General features: G+C 39.0%; 1 protein-coding gene across 2 annotated transcripts; it reads left to right on the top strand.

Moving 5' to 3' along the window:
- Positions 1–399: 399 nt before the first annotated feature.
- On the top strand, positions 400–22,304 carry CAT (catalase). 2 transcript variants are annotated; one of them, XM_075501965.1, is made up of 14 exons: positions 400–673; positions 5,059–5,156; positions 6,330–6,501; positions 7,553–7,663; positions 9,100–9,230; positions 10,207–10,311; positions 11,389–11,514; positions 12,881–13,072; positions 13,999–14,151; positions 15,322–15,460; positions 18,019–18,149; positions 18,787–18,894; positions 19,522–19,608; positions 20,096–22,304. In XM_075501965.1, exons 3-14 carry the CDS (start codon positions 6,444–6,446, stop codon positions 20,159–20,161), a joined length of 1,407 nt encoding a protein of 468 aa, XP_075358080.1. In that variant the 5' UTR covers positions 400–673; positions 5,059–5,156; positions 6,330–6,443; the 3' UTR covers positions 20,162–22,304. The 2 variants fall into 2 exon arrangements, with proteins under 2 accessions (XP_075358080.1, XP_075358077.1); XM_075501962.1 differs by lacking the exon at positions 5,059–5,156.
- The last annotated feature ends 4,222 nt before the right edge of the window (positions 22,305–26,526 follow it).

The raw sequence follows: 26,526 nt of genomic DNA, 5'->3' as shown, positions 1-26,526 counted from the left end.
TTTCAAACACTTTTTCCCGCTGAAACAAACCCTGCCTCTGAAACTCCCTCAGTAATTGCAGTTATCACAGTGCCCTCATCCTGTAATTTCCTACACCACTGAATAACTTCTCCCCAGTCAGCAGCTTTAGAAAGTTCCGACATCTCAAAACTGAAAATACACACCAAAAATGAAGTTACCTACACACCTCACACTAGCTAATTACCACACTCAAACTCGAGTGCCAAGGGAACACTGCAGCCCCGCGCTTGCCTATCGCCGTCCCCCGCAGGCTGAGGCGGCAGGCTGCCACAGGCACCCCCCCTCACACCGCCTGATTGACGCTCCCCTCACCCATTCACAGCTCGCGCTGCCCGCTGGACGCGAGGCTATTGGCCGAGGAGGTAGCGGGGGGTGGGCGCAGCGTTGGGGTAGAAGCCGTAGGTGCCGGAGCTCCCGCTACCTGCTGGTGCTGCAGGGCGCGGCGCAGCGCTGCGGCGTCTCACCGCGGGGTGACCTCTCCGGCGCTGCCTCCTCGCTGGTAGCGACCACAGTCCCACCGGGCCGCCCCGCGCTTGCTTCTCTCGGCATCGCCCTTCCTGCTTTGGGGGTCGCCTAAGCTTGCAAAATGGCTGACGGCCGGGACGACGCCTCGGACCAGCTGAAGCAGTGGCGGAGCCAGCGGGGCTCGCAGGTACCCGCCAGGGCTGCGCGGGGCGGGCGTTGCGCGCCCCCGGCGCGCGGCGAGGCATGGGGGACTGCGCCCCTCGGCACCCCGCTCACCGCTGGGCGGGGGGCACCCTCGGCACCCCGCTCTCCGTCCGGCCCGGCTCGCTGGGCGGTAACGGTCCGGCCCACTGCGGAGGGGACGGCGGAGGGACGATGGGCCCGCGGGCGGCGTTGCCCCCCTTACGGGGGCCGAGGGGAGCGGGTGAGCCCCGGCGCTGGAGGGCGCAGGGCCTCGGGGGGTTGCTCCGGCCTGGCGCCTGACCTGACGGAAACCAGCTCGGACGGAGCCGGGGGGGCCGTGGCGCTCCGCGCTCGGGTTATCCCGCGGGGCAGCGGCGGAGGGCGAGGCGCCCTCGCCCCGTAACGCGGAGCTCTCGGCTTGGTGCCGTGCCCGGGAAAACCGAAGCACGAAGGGGCCGGCGGCTGCCAGCTGGCCGGGGGTGACAAGGGCGGTCAGCGCTGCTGGCACGGCTGCCTCGGCAAGTCTGCCTTGTCCACAGCTTCTCCTTTTAGGCAGGAATGGGGCTTGTCTGCGCCCAAGCAGGCAGGTCCTTGGGCAGAGATACTATTTTTTTCGTCTCAAATCAGATATTCACATTTTCAATTCAGCTGTCACGTTGATAGAAGCCAGTGAGAGTGTAACTAGCGAATAATATAGAAGATCAGGTACATTCAGCAGTATGTGGAGGCTTGTTTACCAGGTTGATTGGGGCAAGTGGTTGGCTGAAATCATAACAACATGTAATCAACAGCGTGGCACTCGGTCTTCTGAAGATGTAGAATATACCCCAAAGTATATGCATAAATGCTGCAAGAGTTGATTTCCCTTCTTCTTCATGAAATCAGTGTGGCAGTTTCTGCTATGTATTTTCTGACAGAAATGTGTATTTGCCGTTAATTACTTTTTCTGCTGGTTATACTAAGCAGCAGTCTTGCAAGACACAAGTGCATGCTTCAGTTCCCACCGTTTGCACTTGTCAAGTCATCTTGATATCCCCCCGTGTCGTGTCCCCCCCCGATTCTGAAAGGTACTGTATGAAAACTACCTTCCGGTGATGAATTGTGACTTCATCGTATTCTAACATGTGTCATAATATTTTTTTTTTGTACTGTAAGTAGTACTTTCCGTATGGATGTGGGCTTTTCTGTAACAAAACAGTATTTGAATACAGGCCAAGGTTAATTTGAAGATTGGGAGGCAACCCAAAGTCTGTGTTGCATAAGGAGTCATGAGACCTTAAGATAGGAAGTAGGGAGGACTTACTCGAATTCTAAAGTGACTTGTATAAGGTGCAAAGTATCAGTAATGCCTGGAAGTATGTACTTTGATGTATGGTGTTTACAACAGCTGTGACTAAAATTCTCCTGGCTTTTGTTTCCCTTCTGTCATGGCAGGCTAGTGCTGTAATGAAATACACATGCAGATTTGAAAGTTCTTATCTTTTAAGGTTTTGACTGTACATAGCTCCCAGCCATATGAAAATATAGGCATCAAACAAACTCAAGTCCAAAAGTAGCATGAGAATTCTTAAAACTACCGTGGTTTTTTTTCTCTCCCTTCGCACTGATGGAACTTGTTTTGTGTGCTCCACACAAAAGGGGCAAAATTTTCCTGAAACTAAAGTGAATATATCCTACCATTTAAAAAAAAAAAAAAGTTTGTACTTCTAATGTGAACGGTAGAAAGAACCTTTCAGAAAGTCTGCCTACACAAAAGAGACTGTACAGCCACAAAGCTGTTAAATATTTTGATAGGTTTAGTTTCAAAAAGTTGTGGGTTTAGCTACCACTTCTAGTAGTCTTAAATGTTAGCATTATAGAAGAAGTGAGTTTCAGACAACAGTATAGCCTCTTGGTTTGAGAAGGGCTGTATTACCTCTACAAACCTTTATTCTTTGTTGCATGCATAGTTTACAAATAACATGCAAGGTTTTTTCCCTACCCTTGAGGTAATCACACAGAAGGTATTATAAAGGCATAGGTGGATCAAAAGGACTCAAAAAGTCTCCTTAAGACTAAGTTTTCACTTTTTTTTTTTTCTCTTTCTGTCTTTTACCAAGCTGTTGCAAGGACTTTGTAGAGGAGAAGGTCATAGGCGTAGGTATATGCATTATAGTCCTACCACTGTGTGGTTAAACCTACTGGGCTGCTTAGAATTTATGAAGAACTCCAGGATAAACAGGGCTTTAATTCAACATAAGTTTTGTGTTTCTCAATGGACCGAGTGAAACTTGGTCACTGCTTCAAGATGATGTACATATTAGTGACTTTTAAAAGTCACTGTATGGACTGGAGGGGTCTTAAAGCGCTATGTTTCATGTTAAATAAAGAGTTATCAGAATCCAGTCCCCAAGTTTGCTTTTCTTAGAATTATAGTAGTCGGAATTCATAAATGGTGCTGAAGCTGTATGCAGGGTTTTTGTGTCCCAGGCTGCCTTAGAGTGAGGATGAAGTGGAAGTTTCTATGCGTACGTAGAACGGGTGGAAATGTCTGTAACGAATGAGAACACAAGGAGGTTGGAGAGGAAAATGCAGACGTTTAGGATGCCATTGGTAGGATCTGTTCTTTTTCATCGCATTACAATGAGCTTGCCTGTCTTAAATGACTATGACACAGTCATCAATATGAAAAAAAAAAATCAATGAATTTATGATTAGAAAAACTAATACATTGGATTTTATCTGTGAGAAATTTGAAGCTTTTAATCAGCAAAACTAATGAAAATAAAAAAAATATTGGCAGTGCTGGAAGCTAGATTTAAAAAAAAAAAAAAAGTAGTTCTCCCTAAGCAAACTTTGAAAAAATTTCTTGACCAAAAAGTTCAATTAAAACTGTTGTGATGTGTGAGTGTTTTATAGGCTCATCATGTGCAGACTGTACCGTGTTCTAAGAAAGGGCTCTTCAAAGCAGAGGCTTAGAATGGGTTTCAGGATGGGTTGCTTGTAGCTTTCAGACCTCAGGACAGAAAATATGTCAGGCTAATGAGCTGATAATATAATTACATTAATTTGTTCTGGGTGACTATCTTGAAGTAGAATATTTTACACTTACTAGACTGAATCATGGGGTGGATGAATGAGCTTTTTCCTAAAATTCCTTGAATGTGGTGGTGTCCTTCCACTTTAATATATGAAATTAAATTCTAATGCAAAAAGTTTATTTGTAATGGCAATTTTAAGTTTCTAGTTTAAGATGATAACTACATTTCTAGTTTATAGATGTATAGAAATCAAGCGAATTATAGACACTTTTAATTTATAGAAACTTAATTTATAGAAATTAAGCTTATATAAATTATAAGCTTATCATCTAGATAGCTTAATATATATATATAAGCTTATCATCTAGATAGCTTAATTTCTAGTTTAAGATGATAGCTAAAGCATACATAAACACACTAAAGCATACATATTTAAGGGTGCTAAATTGTACGGGGCCTGTATGTTAGGATATAATTTTAAGAAGTTGAACTCTTAGACTGACTCAGGATGGGAGAACTTCCCGTGCGGTCTGACTAGGTGATTTCTCGAAGTGACCAGTGAAATCATTTTCTTTGGCTCATTCAAAACTGAGCAAAAGATAAGGTAGCAAGCATGTGATATATAAGCAGTGGAAAGAATACTGAGAACAGTTTTCACTCTTGCATATTTGCCTTGACAAACTCTAGATAATGTTTTGACTTAAGCAGATGTTCCTTTCACTTAAGAATACTTTAAATAAAGCTGAAGTGATAACTCTCCTGTAAGTTTCTGAACATCATGTTCCTGTTTGTAACCAGATATATATTGTCTTTTTTAAAATGTTTGTACAAATTTCAGTGCCGGTTAGGATTTCAGGCATCCTGAAGGAGCTGAATTTATGCTTTTAGCTTTATAGCTTTATGCTAATGAAGTGGTGAATGAAGAATAAAGAACCTAGATGTTTGGGGAATTCAAGCCAGCTAGACTAATGTGTGTTGCATATTAGTAAGAACACATTGGAAATGCAGTTATCATCTCAGATGTCTTTTATGTGGTTGTTTATGTACCTGAGTTAAACAAAGGTGTATATAACTCTCCCTGTATACTCTACCTCATCCAGAACTCTGGGTGTAGATGAGAACAATTGTTTTTTCCCCTGCCTTTGCGAGTTGCCTCTTGGAAAAAAACCTGGAGTCTAGTCCAGGTAATTATGCTCTTCCATGAGATACGGATGGGGATTTTGTCTGTTTACATAACTAAAACACTGAAAGCAGAACTTAGATTGTCAGTATAGAAGTTGGAACCCCATAAAGTCACTGATATAATAGTGAAAGCCTTCTCATCAAGAGTTACTTTTTCCTTCTCTTCACCATTCCTTTTCATGTATAGAACTTTAAAGGAAGGAGAACTAGTCAGGAGGGGATGAGTGAGTTTATTCTGCAGCATTTCCCGTGGTTCAGGTGTGTGGATGCTACTGGCAGAAGAAGGTAGGATGATGTGGAGAGAGAGCCCATATGGATGTATGTCAGTTTAGTGCAACATGTAACTGTCCTTTACAAACATCACCCTGGCTCCTAACAGTAAAGGTGCTCCAGGAAAAACTGACACCTGCAGCCATCAGGTCTCTGGAGCTGATGTACCTTTCTTGCTGCATTTTCTACAGTAGCCAGTAAAATAGGACTGTCATCTTAGAGGAGCATGTGACCCCATATGTGATGCAGACAAAGTCTTTTCTACTGGGATTTTTTTTAAGAAAGTGGGAGTACACTCAATTATAGTGCTAGAGAGTTCCAACAGCTGTTTCTTGAAGTTGTCTTGGAGTGGCTGTTTTTTCAGGTACGGGGTCACTCCTACTGTAGAAGATGCTGCCACTCTAAGTAGCCTACAAGAATGATTAACTTGGACTTGGTATGGAAGGGAGGGGGGAAAAGATGAGTATGGGCTATTTTGGGCAGTTTCTTTAAAGACAGTAATGATGCTAGTAAAAAAAAAATGTTCTGGTGTGCTGTCCTTTTGACAGGACATTTATTGATAGCAGGGCTTCTTAGGGCTTTGTTAATCTTAGTCCTTCCATGGTTCAGGAGTCTAGAATCATGATGAGCTTATGTTATTTTCCATAGCTCTTCCAGACCAATGGTAATCACAGGTACCCCCTTTTAGTCTTTGTGCTGTGTGACTATAGCTCTTTCCTTGTGCCTCCGTCCCTGTATTGACATTACCTTCTTCCTCTCCTTTCTCCCTTATTACTTTCCAGCAGCTACTCCTTTTCTAGCTTGCTCTCTTCCCACTCTCTCCTGTTGAGGTGGGGGCAAACTGAGCCTTAACTCTTTTTTTTTTTTTTTTAAGGTTGACACTTCATATTTTTCTTGAAGCAAGATAGATATTTTGAACAAGTAATATTTCTGAACCATGGAAGACATTCTTGGATTATACATGACTTGAACTCCCCTTCTTAAATAGCCCCAAACATAGTACTGTGGTGATGTAGTTAGACACCTGTATTTTCTGTAACTAGTTCCAGAATCTTATGTAATTTTGCTGTATACTTGTTAATATGTCCTGTGACACATAATGATTGACCAGGCAGGCGTGTTGTGTGTCTTAAATATAGAGGGTGTTTAATTTCTGGTGTTGTGATATTGACTGTCTCTCACTTTCAGAAACCAGATGTCTTGACCACCGGTGCTGGGAACCCAGTAGGGGATAAGCTTAATATTCTGACAGTAGGGCCACGTGGACCTCTTCTCGTTCAAGATGTTGTTTTCACTGATGAGATGGCTCATTTTGACAGAGAGAGGATTCCTGAAAGAGTTGTACATGCAAAAGGGGCAGGTATGTTTAAAAACACATACTTTTTCTCTGTGTAGAATTAGACTTTTAAAAGCTTTCGAGTTAACACAGAGGTTGTGACAGATAAATTGCATCATATTGTCTATAATTTAGTATTACAGATCATAATAAGTAATTATATATCAACAGCAGTGGTAAGACCCGGCTTAAAAGAACTCAATGCCAAAACTTGAAGCACTGAAAAACTGTTTAAAAAAAAAAAGGGGGGGGGGGGGGGGGGGGGGGGGGAGAAAATGTAGTTACAGCCCTTAGATTTTTACTGTATTTGCTGTAATCTTTGCTTCCTCTATCTGTTCCTTCATAGTACCCCATTCCTCTGGAAGGGAAGACTTACCTATCTCTATTTTAATGTCTGTTTGCATGCTATTTGATGGAGATTCTTGTCTTTGTATCTGTCTGCCAAAGCAAGGTGGTAGTCTAATATTTAAATTAAAAAAACCTCAACCAACTCATTTTAAAATTTGTTACTGATCTTAGTAGGGTAGAACTGACACCTCTGGTTTGTTGTTTGGTTTTTTTTGGTTACGTGTTGCCCTAGAAGAAGATATGGGACTGAATTTTATTATAATGTGAATGTACATGGGAAAAATTCCTCTGTGGGGGTGGGAAGAACTTCGTTGCTTCATCCAGCTTACAGGTGGACCAAAAATTCTGCAACACATATCAAGATTAAAGAAATACTTGTCTTGCTCTGCGGTAAATATGTAAATCTTCACAGAAAAGCATCCAAAAAGGGACTGTTTGTTATTTTGCACAGCAGTAATGAGGTCTGTATTGCTGCTGGGAACTGTTAACAGTCAGTTAAGGAGAGGAGAGTGAGCCCCATGCAAATAGTAGTTTGTGTTAAGTAAATTTCATTTTGTGAAAATAAATTGAGTATTTTAGTACATAGATATAAACTCTGTTTAAACTGGTGTTTTTCCATGTTTCCTTTTGACTTAAAGTTGTATGTTGGACCATAACGGAATAAGAGATATGCTGTGAGTGGAAGGAAGGTATCTAGATCTGATATTTTGAAATTCCTTTTTTTCAGGAGCCTTTGGCTATTTTGAAGTCACTCATGATATTACCAAGTATTGTAAGGCAAAAGTGTTTGAACACATCGGAAAGAGAACTCCAATTGCTATACGATTCTCCACTGTTGGTAAGGCTCTAAAGTAATTGTGTATCTTACACTTGTATCGTAGTTACACCGATAGCAATGTTTGCATTGTGGAGCACTTAAGGTAGTTTGAAATGCTTTCTGCCAACCAATTCCTCTTCTGTGAATTTCGTTTAAGTGGTAAGACCTTAAGCAGCTTCTGCATCTTTCTGCCAGAGCTCTCTGTAGACAGTTTTCCCTCTGCAATGTGAGAGAAAGGATAGTCTGAGCTACTTTGTTTTCTGATGGAAAGCTTGCTCTGTTTCTGGATGGATCCTAATCAACACTTGAATGCTGCGGTTTAACGCTTGAGAGTTAAATACCTATAATCTCTTATGCTGTAGGAATGTTTTGGGGGTGAATGCTGTAAAGTAAGTACTAGGCAAAGAAGAATAAACAGTCCTCCATAAATGAACTCTTAATTCTTGAAGAGCTGAATGCATAAACTAGCAAAATCTTAAGTAATATTAGTTAAAACATGCATTAGGATCAATATCTTTTCTGACAGAAAAACAATCTTTCAAAACGTATGTGTTACTGCTCTATCTGTATTTAAAAGAAAAGAAATCCTAGTAAGGATTCAGTTCTGGAAGTAGTATTGGAGAGAAAGCAGTCCAACAAGGCTCAAGGAGCTGCTGGTTTTGACCTACTGGCTTTTCCCTGTGTCACCAAAACTTAAGGAGGTAGGGGATGTTATACGGGGGAAGGACATGCAGCTGAGTTTGATCTGCGGACCGTGTGCTGAAGTGGGTTGTTGCATCATTACTTTTGCTTTCCCTGCTCTGTTTGAACACGTTTCTTCCTAGCTATTCTGTAGTACACTTTTTTTTTTAATGCGAGAATGAGTGTCCTTGTTATTTCATCATGATGTTTAGCATTAGCTGCTCCTGAATACTTCTGGAATCCTTTTGCTCAGGTATTGTGGTAGGCATTTTTGTTCTGGTATGAAGTTACTCATTGAAAGGACTGTTTTGGATAAAGCAGGAGGGGAATTAAAAGGGTTGCAAGGCTTCTGTAATAAGTTACCTTTTTATTAGGTAGGCTATTTAGATTGCTGCCTTCCAAATGAGAGCTTTCACACTGGGATTTGATGCACAGAAACTAATGTGTGTTTAGCAGATTCAGCCTTATAATCTGATGTTGTCTCTGTGATAATGCAAATACTTGAACTCTTAATTGGTTCAGGTGGATATATTTATTTTTTCTTTTTTTTTAACTGTGGCCCAAATGCTTGGTGTCTGTTCACACTTTGGAAACTTCCAGTGTCTGAAGTATTGTTGGAAATATGCCAAAAATTCCTTGGTTTAGAAAAGACTTAATGTAATAACGCCCACCCTTTTAGGATTTTATGGCATATTCTCAAGTTCTATGTTTTTATGCTTACAATTTGTATGCGTTTCCTATCATAACACTTCTCTATGTTCATGTGTTTCTTCAAGCTGGAGAATCTGGGTCGGCTGATACAGTTCGTGACCCTCGAGGCTTTGCAATGAAGTTCTATACAGAAGAGGGTAATTGGGATCTTGTGGGAAATAATACTCCTATCTTCTTCATTCGGGATGCAATGTTGGTGAGTAAACACAAAAGATGAGGGTACTTTGTGAAAGAGTCCAAAAGTTCGTTCACATCTTGTTCTTGCCTCACTGAGAAGCAAAAGATTTTGTTTTGACACACTTAAACTTTGTTGTTTGTTAGATGGTCTGAACAGTTTTGATTTGAAAAGGTGTTATTTAAAAAAAAAAAAAAGAAATTTAATAACTAATGCTTGATTACTTATGTGGTTTCATACCACAAATAGCACACACATTTAGTTGTGTTTGCTGGCACATATGCCACAGCAGAATAGCCAGCAAGTAAGTATGTTACCGTGTTTTTTAACTTCAGATCTGATTCATTTCACTGGTGTTCAAATTAGCTGTTGAACTCTTTTCAAATTAGCTGTTTAACTTCTTAATTTTTTTCATTCTGAGGCTACTTAAAAAAGACTTTTAAAGCTTGCAAATTCTCTTTATTAAATCTGATATTTCTTTTTTGTTTTCTAGTATAAGTTTAACAGCAGTTTGTAAGCAGAGGGGCTTTTCTAGAGTGGAGAAGTTCTGCACAGATATTTTATAGTATCTCTATTCCTTTAGGAGTCAGCTGTGCAGTAAAGTTCAGATATACAAATTTGAAAAGATTTACCTCTCACTTTATCGGTCACAAAATAAAAGCATTCTTAAGCTTTGAACAGCCTGTTTATCCTAATTGTAAATGTTTCACTTTACCCTAATTTTACTGGTCTATGAATGAATTTGGTTGCAGGAGGGGTATGACAGTAGAAGATTTTTTTCAGTGATCTTGCAGCTTTGTCTCATTTTTCAGTGTCCTGTTCCTTTCGGGGAACAGGACACTGAATTGAAAAACTGTATTGAACACTGTATGAACACTGTATTGAAAAAACTGTTTGTCATGTTTTGTATAGTATACCCCATATAATTTGGAGGTGTTACAGAACTTTTTTTTTCCCACCTGCTCCTTCCTCCCTCCTCCACTTCCGGACAAATTAGTTTCCATCCTTCATCCATAGCCAAAAGAGGAACCCTCAGACTCATCTGAGGGATCCAGACATGATGTGGGACTTCTGGAGTCTTCGCCCTGAGTCTTTGCATCAAGTAAGGTTCTCCTTTGACTTTATTTTGTGTGTAAGAAAATCATGTTATGACAGCATATGTTTTTAAGTGTCTCGTTTCCATGTTTTATATAGAAGTCTACATAATCTTCTAGGAACAGTAAAGGTGAAAGGCCTCCAATAGCTTTTAAGGCTGTTAGTACGTGTATCTGGTTTGCCTTTTTTCTTTTAATGACACTATGAAATGGGTGGGATTCTGCTGTTTTCATAGTCCTACTTTATATAGGGATGAAGGGGAAGTTGCTAGGTTTTTGAATACTAAAGCAGTGGAGATACTGATGAACAACAAACTGTTAATTTTAGAGAACAGTAAAATACTGGGAAAGTAATGCTATCACATATAAGTTTATTTAAAGCTGTATATTGTGTAGCACATTAGATCATCTCCAGAAATTACTAGAATTCACAGTGCATTCTAATTATTCTGAAATGTATTTATATCTAAGAATGTTATGCAAAAAAAGCTAATATAAAATTAAAAATGCAGTGGTTTTGGTTTTTGTGTTTTTTGTTTTTTTTAAAGAAAATGGGTTCATACAGAAGCCTTTCAGTAATTGCTAATTGGAACAAGAAGTACCACAAGCATTGTTTGTGATCATAAACCTAAAGAAAAGCAGCATTTTGAATATGTTTGCATGGTGGTGTGTTTACTGCTTTGAAGACTTTGAAGAACTAGTTGTTAAGGACTTCAGTTTTCATATTTTGTCTTTAACCTGGAAAAAGTTCTTATTTATATTTGTACTTTAAATTATCCATGCTTACATGCTCTGTGCTTATAGGGGAAATTATAACATTATCACTAGGTTAATATCTGGTACTTCACCAAATATTTCACGTGGGCATAAAACTTCACATAGGTTTAATTCACAATTGTTTTTTGTGCAAAACCAAAGCATTCTTATTTCATTAACACTCTTAAACTAGAAATTCCTCAAGGAATATATAATATTAAGATGGCTTCCAGTGATGCAGAGTAATGCAATAAATGAACTTTGTCTCGCATGGTCACTTTATCCTTGATCTGGTGACTCCATTAATATTGTTTGATCCTTCTCTTTAGGTGTCCTTCTTGTTCAGTGATCGTGGTATTCCTGATGGTTATCGCCATATGAATGGATATGGATCACATACTTTTAAACTGGTTAATGCTAGTGGAAAAGCAGTCTATTGCAAATTCCATGTGAAGGTATTGATATTTTTTTTTCCAGTTATGTATTGGAAGTATACATCGTATTGGATAAAAAAAAAAACCCAGTTTAAACAAATTGTCTAAAAATGTTCTGTGACTTTTCAAGTTTAATTAAGAAAAGACTTGTTAGTGCATAGACTCAATCAAAAAGGTGTGTGTGTTGGTTTTTTTTTTTTTTATATCGGTTGCATGCCTTTAACAAATATGATGGACATCATTGTTCCTGCTATGACACAGTAGGTATTTACTAGAGTATGAAAAAACTCTGTCTGTTGTTATTGGAGGACTTGGTTTACTTGTGTGGTGAGCTCTGAGCACCTAGCTCAGCTTATTGCATTTCAGCCTCATACCAGTAGGTGTTTCGGGTGTGAAGCTGTGCAAGAACTTCCTATCAGACTCCTTTGCTATCATTCAGTGCAGATGCAAGAATCCTCTAGCCTTTTGGAAATGTGTGTTTTATTCAGTGTGTGATATGTTCCTGGCTACACAGTAGTTCACATTCAACAGTTGCTTCTTCAGGTAAAAAGTTCTCTCAATCTGGATCTGGTTTTTGTTCCCATTAATCTTCTGCATATGAGCTGCATTGATCTAGTATTTTTAAGATGGCCTCAGCTGTATACCAAAATATAAAGACTCTGTTTCCAAGAGCTCTTCAGCTGCAGCTCACAGAACTTCCACACTCCTGTGAGAAAGCAGTCTCTAGCGTATCTCGCTTGAAAACAACTTCCCTTCAAAGTTTTAAAGGCGGTACAGCTTCTTACCTCATTAGGCTTTAGTGGGGCCTGGACATCTACCTTTGAAGCAAGACTTCAGAAACCATTATGTTAAAATAAGAGGGATTGTATAGCAGCTTTTAGCTTTCAAGTTGTCAAAAGCATATTAAAATGAGGTTTTTAGTTACTCCTAAAGATGTCACAGAAATTGGGGGGGGGGGGGGGGGATTGAGATTCATGTAGAATCCAGAACTTTCATCCCTGAGGGCTGCAACCATTTTATTGCTTTGTGGTGGCATGTGGTCTGCAGGAGAAGGTGGAATGATGGGACAGAAAAGGAGCACTCCATCCTGTAAGGGGAGAGGGGAAACCTCTTTACCTGATGTGCTGGAGGGTTCGTACCTTTATGTTTGATGTCTTATGTTCTGCGGTGTAGCATTATATATTTATTTCACTTTTATCAGAGAACTAATTTTTATCTGGAAGGCAGCTGTTGAACATCCTGTTATTCTGAACTCAAATTATTGGAGGCTGGAAGATGGACAATGGCATTCTTGGATTCTAAGTCTTGTTAAAGCACATTCTTATTAATGATTTCTGTAATACTTTCTGCATGGTGTAACTGGTGCTGCTGCTTTTTTTGCTTTTAGACTGACCAGGGCATCAAAAATCTTTCTGTTGAAGAAGCAGGAAGATTGGCTTCTACCGATCCTGATTATGGAATACGTGATCTTTACAATGCCATTGCCAAAGGGGACTATCCATCGTGGTCTTTCTACATTCAAGTTATGACATTTGAAGAAGCAGAGAAGTTTCCATTTAATCCTTTTGATTTAACTAAGGTATCTCTGACACTGTTGTGAATATTCAATTTCAGCTAGTTTAAGAAAGGTCATGAGATCAAAATGTAGCAAATGCCAGAACTGAGCTTATCTTTAAAAAAAAAAGTGTAATAGTTGCCGTGGAGCACTGTTTTCTTACTAGTCCCTATCAATAAAGTTAGTCTGTCCTTTTTATTCTTCCCTTCTATTTTTTGTGTACTCTTTATTATATGGTCATGATGAGTCAGAAATTCTGGAGATAAAATTATATTGATGTTATCTGATGTTACTCTTCCTCAGTGAAGTATGGATAGGGCTTGATTCCAGGCCTGTAGATTACAACTGCACTGCATTTCCAAAGTGTGATCTTGGATCATATAGTCACACCCTGAGCTCGCTGGTTTTAACTGTTGTTGATAATGTAGCTTCTGATTGTTGGTCTGATTTAGTCAGACTTCCAATTGCTGTTCCAAGGAATGGCTTGTTGAAAGATACTAATGTAAACTTGTATTACTTCCCCCCCCCAATGTTGCTCTCCCAAGATGGCTGAAGACACTTGAACTTGAACGTACAGGCGAAGATGACAAAGAAAAGGCTAGTTAAGCTGGTTGCATTTTGAAGTAGCTGAAAACAATCGTGCTACCAGTTCCACCTACTATATTGCATTCCTAGGCAGTTTTTCAAGCGCCTGTGGGTATTTCTTTTAAGTATTCAAGTGCTGAGATTATGCTGGGATGATGAAATAAGTTGCGTTAATACTCTGTATTAATTGCAAAAGACTTCTTAAAATAAGACATTTCTCAATGTTTGTTAGCAAAAAATAAATTTCTTCAGTAATGTATTTTCTCAATCAAGACTTTACTAGGCAGCATTTGCCTGATCTATTATTTAAGCTGCATAATACGATAATAATGTTGATTTTAATTTCTGTGTGTTATGTCTTATAGATTTGGCCGCATGGTGACTACCCTCTCATCCCTGTCGGAAAGCTTGTCTTGAACAGGAATCCTGTCAATTACTTTGCAGAGGTAGAACAGATGGCATATGATCCTAGCAACATGCCACCGGGTATTGAACCTAGCCCTGATAAAATGCTGCAGGTAAACTACAATGCATGTAAGACTTTACTTGAAGAGCATTATGTTTGCTTTGCTGTTTATGAAAGCATTCCTATCACTGTTGGTGTAGCAGCAGTAAAATAACCTAGCAGATGGAAAGCAACTGATTTTTTTTTTTTCTTGGTGGTTGTTTTTAATGATCACCATTTGATGTGCTCATTCAAAATTTACATATAAAGAGAACAGGAAAGAACTAAAGAAATAGAAAATCTAGAATTTAGAGGGCATCTGCAACCACTGTCAAAGTTGACAGGGAAATCTGTCAGTCTGGCAAGAAGTACGGGATAAAACCATAGCAGCAATGCATATTTATTCATGCTTTTACAGTATATCTTAGAATTATAAACTATTATGAGTGTGAGAAGTGGACTTCAAATGCTCTAAAATACAGATATAACTAATCCCTGATAGAAACTGCAAGACTGTCATTTAGAATTAGTATCAGATTTCTTACAGGTCAAAATATCTGATGAGCCTGGCTGCAGTAGACAATACTGTCTGCAGAGTCATGGATGTCTGCATGTTATACTTTTTCAGATTAAAACCAGATTGTTGTTTCAAATGATATCCATGGAGACAGGAAGGTATTTTGGCAGTTTTAACTGGATAAACTCTTGAACAATCACGCAGTTCTTTTGTTTTGTCTCTCTTCACTCCCACAAACTTCATGGTCAAAATCAGTCTGTTTTCTTGGTGTCCAAATGTCACTAGAACTACTTCAGATTCAGTTCAGTAAATAAATAAGAAACTACCATACTTTAGATGTAATCAATTTTAAAATCTAAGGTTGAAAATAAGTAGGAAAATACTATATTATTCCTTGGTAATATTTAGCACCGTTATAGTAATTTTCATCTCTATGTGTGTAACCATTTTCCTGCTTCAGAATAGGTTTAGCATTCTGAAATTGATAGGAAATACCCAAGCTGCATAAATGCAACTCAGCCACAAACTAACTTTGCTGGAATACCAGTGAAGAATGGTAGGTTAAGTGTCATTTTGGACATAATTTGTAGCCTGTCAAGAATATATACACAAAGGAAACAGTCTTCTTCCTTTTACTCTTTAATGTAGAATGCTTTGAATTGGGATGTACCATTTAAGTGATGTCTTTCAGCAAGTAGTAGTTAATGTTTGTGATACATGTTTTAGGGTCGTCTTTTTTCATATCCTGACACTCATAGACACCGTCTGGGACCTAACTATCTACAAATTCCTGTGAACTGCCCCTTCAGAACTCGTGTAGCCAATTACCAGAGGGATGGACCGATGTGCGTTTCTGACAACCAAGGTAGTAATGAAAATACCTTTAAATATAATGATACTTATGCATGTACTGCAGAATTCTTTTCTTTTCACAGGGGATTTAAGATACTTGCTAAACAGATTGTTTTGTTGGATATTGCTAACTTATTATACTGTGAGAAATGCTACTTTTTCTCCTCAACTATTCAGTGTCTCTTGTGACTTTTTTGCCCCCAACTCACTTATCACTGTATAACTTCCTGAGCTTCAGGCTTCCCAGTCTATCTGGTTTTTTTCCTTTTATGTGAAAACTGTTCCTTACCTCTCAAATCTTTGTCAACCTTTTAGTACCTTTCCTTATATTACTAGATCCTTTTTGAGATTAGAGGACCTTTAAAGGTCCCTTCCAACCCCAACTATTCTATGATTCTGTGATTAGCTGTCCTCACCTGCAGTTGTTACAAATCCACTATGTGCTCTTTTCTGTAGTGCCCTAAATTTGTCCATGTGCTGTTCCTAATACTCTCTTTAACTCAGTGCTCACCAGCAATCAAAAAGTAATTTACTTCAAACTATCCAAATGAATTCAAGATCTATTTTGTGATAGGTACTGACATATCTTAGACCCCATGATTGTGCAGGTGTGAAGTTGCATGCATTTCTGTTCCCCATGTGAATTACATGGCAAATAAAATTGTTTTCAGAAAAGCAATTTTCATCCACTGTTTTGGTATCATGAGATCATGTGTCAGTATAAATAGCCAACTTTGATTTTGACAAAGTTAAAGTTTGCAGAGGCTGAGCTGTCAATTTATTATTTGCTCCCTTTTCAGGTAACTTTAGGAATGTGTTGAGTAGTACTAGTCCTCACACAGATCCTTGAGGAGGATTAATTCTTCTTAATACAAAAAGGGACTTTTTATTCCTCTGTTTCCTGTGTTCTTGATATGATGCTAATTGACAAGAAACTGACTTTTATCCTGTTACCTCCTATTTGAGGGATCTTATCGAAAGTGTTCTTAAATCTGAATATGTTGTATTTCCTTTATTGCACTTATTTGTATCCCCTGTATGTCTCTCGTCAGTCTTGTGCAAGTACTGAGAATCAAAACTTTGCTGTAAAACATAAACATGCTTGTGTAGGTTACAGAATGCATTCTCTACATCTTTTTTCAAGACTTTAAAAGAAGCACATAGATGTTCCTTATACAACTTAAGCCTTGTGTGAAGTAGTTGATAGTCTCTTAACTATAAGTGTTTTTCAGTTCTATATATGTAACTTCTACTTGCTACAGATAGACTCATTTTTAATTTTGCAAACAATGGGGGGGGGGGAAGGGGTTTTTCTTCTTGGTTCCTGAAAAGTAGAATGTTTGTCATCTTTACGTACTTGTTCAGAATGGGTGTATATCTCCTATTAATCCAGGAAAGGAGACTTTGTTTGGATGTTTGGACAGGGGGTGGGGAGTTTAAAGGTGTTAAAACCAAATGAAGCTTAAGATGTGTTTAAAAATTTACAAATAGGCCTTTAAGAGAAAGGGGAGCTTGCAGGAGAACACCCCATCAAATGAGTTCAGTTATGTCCCTAGTTTATGTTCCTTTGAAGACTTCTAGAAACATGCTTGTTAAAGGGGACTTAGTTGAAAAAGTTCTAAAATATTAATTATTTTAAATGAAGAAATATGCCTGAGAAATGGTTTCAGAGAACTTAATTACCGCCTCTGTCTCTACTTCTAGGCAAAAATCTATTCTAAAAATGGAGATGGCCTAAATGTCTTTGAATCTGTATTTGCCTTTTTTAAATTTAAAGACTGACTTTCATATACTCAATCCACTTTGTTAAACTGCTTTGCTTTCTGATTTCCGAGAGATTGCGAAAGGCAAGAGTATAAATGCCAAGACTAGAGCTTTTAACTTCACCTCTATTCAGCAGGTTATGTTCTGTCAGCATTTGCCCAATAGTGACTGTTTTACACCTGAGAGTAAACAAAGATCTACTTAAGCTATGCCTCGTGCCAAAAACTGTATTCCTCTGGGCTATGCATTCTAATACATGCTGAGGGAGAAGAGGGAAATATTTGGAAAATATGAACTTGAGAACAGCTGCTCCCCTCCGAGAACAGATAATAAGTTTATTTTTATGTAGTTCTGTAAGTTCATTATCCGTTTAAAATAAACCCCCTACATAGTTAAGATTAGTAGTACTTCAAATATGCAGATGAAAGTGTAGTTTTATGCTGCCTTGGACTAAAACTTTGAATAACTTCCATGACTTTGTCTATTAAAATTGTCTGAGCTATGTTGTTGTGAGAGTGGCCAGACCTCCATATTTCTGAAACAACTCAATTTTTCCCCAAAAAAAGCTATTGAAATTCTGTTTGTAGTAAGTGCTGTTAAGTACTGGCTTGAAGACACAGCTCTTGATGATGTTGAGCTGTGTGTTGACAGAAAAATACTGACAACTGGTTTTAGTTAAGTGAATCATAACTGGGTAATTGATTTAGGTTGTTCTAGGCAAAGAACATTTTCTGTCTTCTGACTTAATCTGAGAGAGCTGGCATCTGATTGTTTTGGGTTTGTGGGGGGTCTTTTGTTTGTTTTCAGGTGGTGCCCCAAACTATTACCCAAATAGTTTTACCGGTCCGGAAGATCAGCCCATGGTAAGGGAGAGCCGCATGTCTGTCTCGGGAGATGTGCAGCGCTTCAATAGTGCAAATGAAGATAATGTCACTCAGGTATGATGTATGAAAAGGTTTTATATTGCTTATTATACAAGATGAGTTTATAGGATGAGTCTAGAGAATATTGATAGGAGCCACGTTTGAATGATTCTTATCTGAAGCATCTGGGCTGACCTGAAGTCCAGCTCTCATTGAGAGCTTGGAAGATCTGCATACAGCTTAATTTGATGAATAAGTGAATTTTTGCTGACAGGACAGTTAGTGAATTCTCACAGACCTTTGCCTTCCATATTCTGAGCACAGATATCTAGAGGTTGTGACTTTGTCTTCTTGCGGTTAGTGTCTGCAGATATGCAAACTAGAGTGTGCATGTAATGTCGTGATCATCAATTCCTGAATTGGAGCCCAACAGCAATATTTGTTTTCATTAATTGAATAAGCAACAGTTATTTCAAGGTAGGCATAGAACAAGTTGTTAGCAGGCTGGCAAAAAAAACCCAAAACCCAGAAATTGGTTGCCTTTTGAGTTTAAGTATTTTGAATATTTTAAGTGTTGCCTGACTAGTTAAGTGAAAACTATTCTTTTTCAGTAATAATGAATCCTAAAAGTCTAGTAAGTATTATTGGCTGCTACAGGTAGAATGACTTGCTTTGGGGAATTTCAAAATAAAACTTTGTTTCTAATCATAAGGTGCGAGAATTCTATACCAAAGTGCTGAAGGAGGATGAACGCCAAAGGCTGTGTAAAAATATTGCTGATCATCTTAAAGATGCGCAACTCTTCATTCAGAAGAGAGCTGTAAGTGGCCTATTTGGTTTTTAGCCTTTGCTCTTTATTCTAGGTTTTCTTGCAGTCTAGTAACTTTGTCAAAACGGCAATATGCTTATGGAAAGGAAGATAAGAAATTCTTCTCTGACAAGGTGACTTCTGGATTTTTCTTATGCAGGAATTATCAATGCAGAACACTTAAATATGTGCATATTTACATAATATAACATAATGTATAACATGGTAAAGTGACTTTTTCCTGATGGGAAGAATGGGATTGATGTTGAACAGCAAGGATGTCATTATGTGTTTAGCTTGGTGTTTCAAAAATCAGGTGACTGCCAGTGTAATGTTTTGCTCTAAACAAGGAAAAGGCAGTGAGGGCCAGGGAGGGATTGGATCTTTATCCTTCCCAGTGGAACTTTGTTTAAATCAGGAAAGAGCTCCATGTGCGATAGTAGAAACAGTGTTTGAAGATGTTCATAGCTCCTTTCTGGCTGGTCAGAATTAAAGTGCTAGAAAAGAGTTTTCATCCTCCTTTTCTTCCTTATGATATGTACTGCTTGTAGACCACAGAGCAGAAAATGTATTAAAGAATACATTTGAAGTGAAGGAAAAAAATTCTTGTTGCCTTTTCTGTTCTGTCTTCCTCTTTAGGTGAAAAACTTCACTGATGTTCATCCTGACTATGGTGCCCGTATTCAGGCTTTGCTGGACAAATACAATGCTGACAGTGCGAAAAACGTATGCTAATGATTTCTGTAGTTGACTTTTGACTGGCTGTGAATTATCTTAACTTCTTTTGTAAATGCAACAAAGTGAGAAATTAGTCTTGATTCCCATTTGGTTTCAATGGCAGAAGTCAGTGCATGTAGAATTAAAAAATGAGGAAATATCACTAATTGAATTTAATTAAACATCAATTAACCAATTATGTACAATTACTTTGTTTCAGTTGGGTTTTTGTAAGGCTTCTGGAAGATAACTGTACATGATTTGCAACCTGTGCAGGTTGATTCTCCAGACCAATGATTACATGCTCTTTGTAATGGTAATGAAACATTTCCACAAGCCTTTCCTGGGCTCAGTTCTTGCTACATAGAATAACAAAATTGCTGCTTCAAGTACTCTTTTTTTTTTTTTTTTTTTTTTTTTTTTTTTTCTGAAGTTCCCCTAACTACTTCTAATGGAACTTGCTCTGAATATTTTTTTTTTTTTTTTTTCTTTTTAGGGTGTCATTAGGACATATACGCAGTCCACATCTCCTGTGTCTGCCAAAGAAAGATCCAACTTGTAAAGTGTGCTGCAGAGACTTACTCTGAATTTTGCGTCCTTATAACTGCAGGACAACCTGTTGAAGATGTTAATGAATGTAGCAGACTTCCGCACAAATATAGAAGTGTTTTACAGGCTTGATTTATTAAGCTTTCAAGTGCCTGTATCTGTATTGGAAACTAGGTAACACGAGCTAACAATCCTAGTGCCTTTCAACACCTAGTGCTTTACTGCTGGTTAACAACATACGGTGTTTTCAAGGAAATTCATGATTAAAAATTGTCTTCATTTCTAGAAGCAAACGTAAGTTTAATGTTTCCTTCTTTTTATTGTATAACTTTCTTGGCTGAATCACACAATAGAACTTCTATGATGACACTGTGATTATCCTTACGGATAAACTTGTTCCTGTTAAAACGTTGATGTTGCTCAGTATTTCTAATAAAATAGTTATCTGTATGTATTTGTAGACACTTCCTTTGAAATTCATTTTTGGCCTTCCAGAAGTAAAATGGTACGCAGTGTTAGAGTAAGATGTTGGTTATATCTCATTCCTTATGGTCGAAATTAAGCTAACTAGAAAGTTTAATCTCAATATATGTAAATTTTATTCCCTATATATTTTAAGATAACCTTTGCTTACTAATGCGAGGTTGGATATAACTGACCTAAAGGAGATAGGAAAAGCTATTTTCTTATAATGTACACTTTACAACTAAACTGATTACACCTTACAGTTCTTTGGGCGGGGGGGTGGGGAATTGTTCTTTCTAATCTGTAAGAATTTAAATAGAAAAATATTAATTTTTTCCAAGTGTGAGAAGTTAACCTCCAGATGCATGAATATTTTTATCTTGGCCAAATTCAAGCTCAAGCACTTTCAAAACTATTCCCAGTGGTTCCTGACATTCTGTTGTTTTACTGCCATAATCTGATATTGCTATCTATTGATCAAGCCAGAGCTAGTTTTCAGAGTTAGACTTTAACTGAAGTGGCATGTTTGTATGAATGTGGGTATCTATAGCTAGATATATGTATAAAACATGATTTTAGGCATGTTGTAGTGTTGCCTAGTACTTGCCATTTAGTTAATCAGTGGAAAAGATTTTGGAACCCTTTGGATTGAAAAGTGTACCCTATTATTATTATTCCTTAGATCCAAAGGAGTTTCTTTTAGCTTATTTTGTCTTCGGTCTTGGAGTATAATCGTTAATCAGGTCTTACTAATTGGCACACAATGAAAGTGTTTATATTTGAGAACTAAGAGCAATAGTTAAATGATAATTATGGAATTTCTGGACTTACCTTGGTTGAATATGAGTAGTAGTCACCTAAGCAAACACATTGTCAGCATGTGAATGCTTTGCTATACAAGCACACAACACAACCAAGACTATTGTTTTATAAGGGCCAAAATCCCACCTGGTATTTCTTCTTGGATAATTAGTTGGAAAGTATTCCCCAGTTATGGGGTAATTAGTGTCCAAGCTGACTTGTTGGAGTTTTGAATAAAAATCGGTCATACCTGTTGCACGTTGAAGTTAGTCCTAACAGACCAAAAGGGTCTCAGAAGTGTGCTCAGTAGGATCAGGCAATTCACCGTGCATCTAAAGTCCTGGCAAGTTTTAATAACTACTCTGCCTGTTACTTCTTCCTCTTCCCTTGCCAAAGAGAAACATCAGTGTGTATGTGTAATTAGTCTAGATCCTAGTTGTGCAGCATTACCCCTCATTTGAAATATTTGCCTTCCTTGTTTGCCTGCTGATACTGCCTCATTAGCATTTGGATTGGAAAAAGCATGGATGATGATACAGAGGATTTCAGAGCCCAGCTCCGAGCTCTTAACTCAAGCAGATGTTATACAAATTTCAAATCACAGCAGGTTGGTTTTTTTTCAATATTTGGTGCATTTGTGGGTCTGTCTTGAACTGTATTTTGAATAGGAGTACTTCCTGATTTGGCATTTAAGGGTGCATTGGCATTCCAAGAAGTGATGGCAGATAGTTAAAGAAGAGTAGATACTAAGTGCTGTTCCATTAAATGCTATAAGCTGCTACTTCTCCACCTTATTTATCTACTAAACTATTGTGAAAAATTAGCTATGATGTAGACACGTCGTGGGTTAACCTCAGTTGGCAACTAAGCACCACCCAGCTGCTAGCTCATCCCCTGCTGTGGGATGGTGGAGAGAATCGGGTGGGGGGGGGGGGGAAAGGTAGAACCTGTGTGTTGAGATAAAGACAGTTTAATAGTACAGCAGAAGAAGAGAAAATAATGATAAAAGAATGTACAAAACAAGTGATGCACAATGCAGTTGCTCACCACCTGCTGACCAATGCCCAGCCTGTCCCTGAGCAGCGATCGCTGCTCCCCAGCCAACTCCCCCCCAGTTTCTATACTGAGCATGATGCCATATGGTATGGAATAGCCCTTGGGCCAGGTTGGGTCAGCTGTCCTGGCTGTGCCCCCTCCCAGCTTCTCGCTCGCAGGGCATGAGAAGCTGAAAAGTCCTTGACTACTAGTGTAAGCACTGCTGAGCAACAACTAAAACATCAGGGTGTTATCAATATTATTTTCATCCTAAATCCAAAGCACAGCACTATACCAGCTACTAGGAAGAAAATTAACTCTATCCCAGCCAAAACCAGGACAATGCAGTAAAATAATATGAATTGATAGCCTACTCTGTTCTGGGATTCAACTGGATTTTTACCTGCTCAGGCAGGTGGGAGCTGAAAGCGCTACATGAATGGGTGGGAATATTTCTTGCTGGAACATAGAATCCTAGTGAGTTTTGGAAAAGAATAAGCAAGGCTTAATCTTTAATTTTGGTTGTGTCTGCTAAATAAGTTGTATTATGTCTTCCTCTTTTGTTTCTGAAATAAAACTGAATTAAAAAATCTCTTGGCAAGGTGTTGTCTGTGTTGTGTGTGAATGTCTTCAAATAGCTTATTTTAATCTAGGAAGCTCATACCTTCACCTGTTTTTTTTGGAGATCATGCAGAAGCTGTTGAAGGTCTGGGTAATTGGTGTCTATTTCAGAACTTGATTTCTTGACCTGCACAGGCCCTGACTGCCAACAAAAGCCCTGGGCTCAAGGCTGATGCTTGGAATTCATATGTAGGGGCCAAGCATGAAATTCTGCTCAGCTCTGATATGTGAAATTACTTGTTAGGAACCTTCTCTGTAATTTCCTAAGCCTTCAGAAAAGGGAACGCTGCTCACGTCCGTGGTACAGCAGTGCCTACGACTGTGTGTACCATATGAAGGGGAAAAAGTTACTGTCCCGCTTTACTGTGGGTTTGGTTGATGATGCCGTCTTAAGCCTCTATTTGCTGGAGAGCCGTTTGTTATTTTTGATCTAGAAACTTTGGTGGCAATTTACAGAATTGTCACAAGGTTATCTAGTTTTTCATTACAGTTCACTGAACTTTTAGTGAAGGGCAGTTCTTAACTGTTTAACAGAGTATGTAGAGTTGAAATATAGCACTTGAAGTGTCTCAAAGCTACCATAGAGCCTTTCAAAAAGCTGTCCGTACAGAGATTTATTCTACCATCGATGTTACCCAAATGTTCAGTTCTGCTTTTCTTATTACAGTTACTTTTTTCCTAAATCACTACTTTTTTGTTTCACGGTAAGGAACGGCGTGCCTCACGCCTCATTGTACATTGTAGGGTAACCTTTACAAATGGGTGGATAAATACACCTACCGACCGCGTGGAGGAAAGGGCACTGTGACATGACCTTGTGGAGGTTTTAGTAGAGTGTTTAATGTGGACAGCTATTTTATTAACTTTGTCCAGGTGGCTTTTATCTGACCATGCCCATAAATGATTATCACTGATAAATTCTACTGTAAGTTATCCTTGTGTAGAGTAGAGTTTAGGCTGAAATTTGGTTGGTGTCAAGTCAGAAAAGAAAATCGAGCACTAGGGACTGAGGAAGAGAGAGGAAACATCTTGTGCAGTAATGTTGAGAGGACATGGACTGGGCTAGGTAGGTAGTATGTACTTTCTGCAGCCTTTGTTTTGAACGCTCACAATTTCAGGGTGGTTGTGCTTAAAAGACTGACCTCTGTTCTGTGCTGCTAAGCTGACCGTGACAAGTATTATACAGTAAAACTTGGCTTTTTTTCAAAAGGCACTGAGAGGGTTAGGCAACGCTGGAAGAACAATAATGCTATGTCTTCAAATAAAGATGATAAATCCATTTACAGCTACTTACCGTGAGAATAAAAAGACTGTTTACATGATGTGACACAGTCTCGCTTGTGTTTTGACTTTGTGTTCTGCTCAAGTAAAAGCAAATACTCCTTTGACGGGTTGTTGCAATACAATTTTCAGTTACGTGTAAAGGAGAATTGCTCAGCCTTTTCCTATTACTGTTTTATTTTAGATGCACATCTGTAACAGTGGAATTGGGAATGAATTTGAAACGTATGTTTTGGAAATTACAGCTTCTCCCAGAGTACCTCTCCTTCTTGTGGGCCCTTCCCCTTTATTCCTAGGTTGTTTTCCTTTTTCCAAAATGTTTGGACTTGAGTAGCCAAAAGCAGCAGCAAATTCCAGAATCTCAGGGGACATTTGTTGAAGTGGGCCGTGCCAGGAGATGAGTGAGTGTATGGAGTTGCTAAACCTTCTCCAGGGGAAAAAGGGGTGAGGTAGGTTTGGATCAGATAGTTACCACTTTAAGTATGTTGGAAAAAGTAAGCCCTGAATTCCTTTCTTGAACCCAGCTAGCTCATTGCCTGGTGAAAGCCATTGAGGGAAATTGTCTACTAAGCAGTGTGTAGGTGTCCGTGACTTTAGCGTCCATTAAACAAATCGGGTTGATTTGCCAAATGATGTTGTACGCCTGTTACTCATCGTGGAGGAAAAAGCTGTCTGTTCTCCATTTGGAGATCTGATACGTGAATTCTCAGACAGGCATGTGAGTCACCATTTTCTCACAAAATTATATCAAAGCAAGAGTCTTTCCTAATACCACGGGAGGAGGTAGTTGTGGTCTATGAAGGTTCAAGCCTGTCTTAAGTCTGAGAACCCACATTTTATGTGCGAGTGCCTGAGTATATTTTTAGTTGGGGCTCCATTAATCTTTCTTTTTAAACCGTTTCATCTTTATCTGCAAGTTAAATGTTAATTGGGTGAGAAGGAACGTGAAGGAACGTCTGCTTTCTTACTGAGTTAAAGTTATGGGCATGAGTTCATGATGCTAAGAAAGTAACTGTATTGATCAGCACTGCGAACAGGGTAGTAGATGCACACGAGAGATGAACTTCAAAGTACCTACCTGCTTTACAATTTGCTATGGTTTGAAGTAAGTATCGGGCTTCATGATTAATATTTGTTTGGAGACCTTAAATGGCTTCATCTAAAGGTTTGCCATGAGGAAACTTTCCTCGAAGATGCACATAGCTTGGGACTTCACTGGCAGGTTGGGCCTTCTTAAATAATGTATTTTTAGCTGTGTTAAGAGCGCCTTTTAACGTCACAGGCGAGAGTTTCAAATAATGTCTGAACGCTTAGTCGTGAAAAGTGTGTTCACTGTGTCACGATGGTGCTTTGTAGCCTACTTTGCCTGCGTGCTGAAAGGAAAAAAGATGCCACAGATTTTTTCCCTCTAATTTAATAAGCTTTTTTAAACAGTAACCACCATCATTTTGGAAAGAAGAAAGTAATATTCTCAGTTTTTTTAACTTAATAAACATTTGAAATGATTTAATGCAAAAGAATTTTACTCTTGAACTATTTTTTTTTTTCTTCTTTCTCCAATTATTCAGTCTGCCTTCGGTCTTTGGTCTTCATTCTGCCTGCGGGCTGGTTCCTGGCTTGCGTCCTTCCCTTTCTTCCTTCTGTCCGAGGGGAAGAAGACGGATGCGTGCCCTGTGACTGTGTTTCCCAGTGGTTAAACGAGCAGGCACTGAGGGGTCTCATTTGGATGCATACACGGACACGCGCCGCGTGGTCTGGTGTTCTGGCACGCAGTATAAGTCAGGACTCGTCATTTAGCCTTCACGTGCCTTAACTCTGCAGGTTTTTAAAGGTTTAACCTCAAGTCAAACCTTTCTGTGCCTCAGCACAGGAAAGACGTGGACCTGTTGGAGCGGGATCAGAGGAGGGACACAAAAATGATCAGAGGGCTGGAACACCTCTCCTATGAAGAAAGGCTGAGAGAGTTGGGGTTGTTCAGCCTGGAGAAGAGAAGGTTCCAGGGAAACCTTACTGCAGCCTTTCAGTACTTAAAGGGGGCTTATAAGAAAAGATGGGGACAAAATTTTTAGCAGGGCCTGTTGCAATAGGACAAGGGGTAATGGTTTTAAACTACAAAAGGGTAGGCTCAGACTAGATATAAGGAAGAAACGTTTTACGATGAGGGTGGTGAGACAC

The sequence above is a fragment of the Mycteria americana genome, chromosome 5 (genome assembly GCF_035582795.1).
Source record: "Mycteria americana isolate JAX WOST 10 ecotype Jacksonville Zoo and Gardens chromosome 5, USCA_MyAme_1.0, whole genome shotgun sequence".
In the NCBI taxonomy this organism is placed as follows: Eukaryota; Metazoa; Chordata; class Aves; order Ciconiiformes; family Ciconiidae; genus Mycteria; species Mycteria americana.
This window is presented reverse-complemented; position numbering and strand designations above follow the sequence as displayed.

Bases quoted from the DNA above. Each gene is read 5' to 3' on its own strand.
- CAT (XM_075501962.1), top strand. From the start codon at position 608: ATGGCTGACGGCCGGGACGACGCCTCGGACCAGCTGAAGCAGTGGCGG. The intron at 10,312-11,388 runs GTAAGGTTCTCC...CCTTCTCTTTAG, and splicing joins GCCCTGAGTCTTTGCATCAA to GTGTCCTTCTTGTTCAGTGA. The intron at 15,461-18,018 runs GTAGTAATGAAA...GTTTGTTTTCAG, and splicing joins GTGCGTTTCTGACAACCAAG to GTGGTGCCCCAAACTATTAC.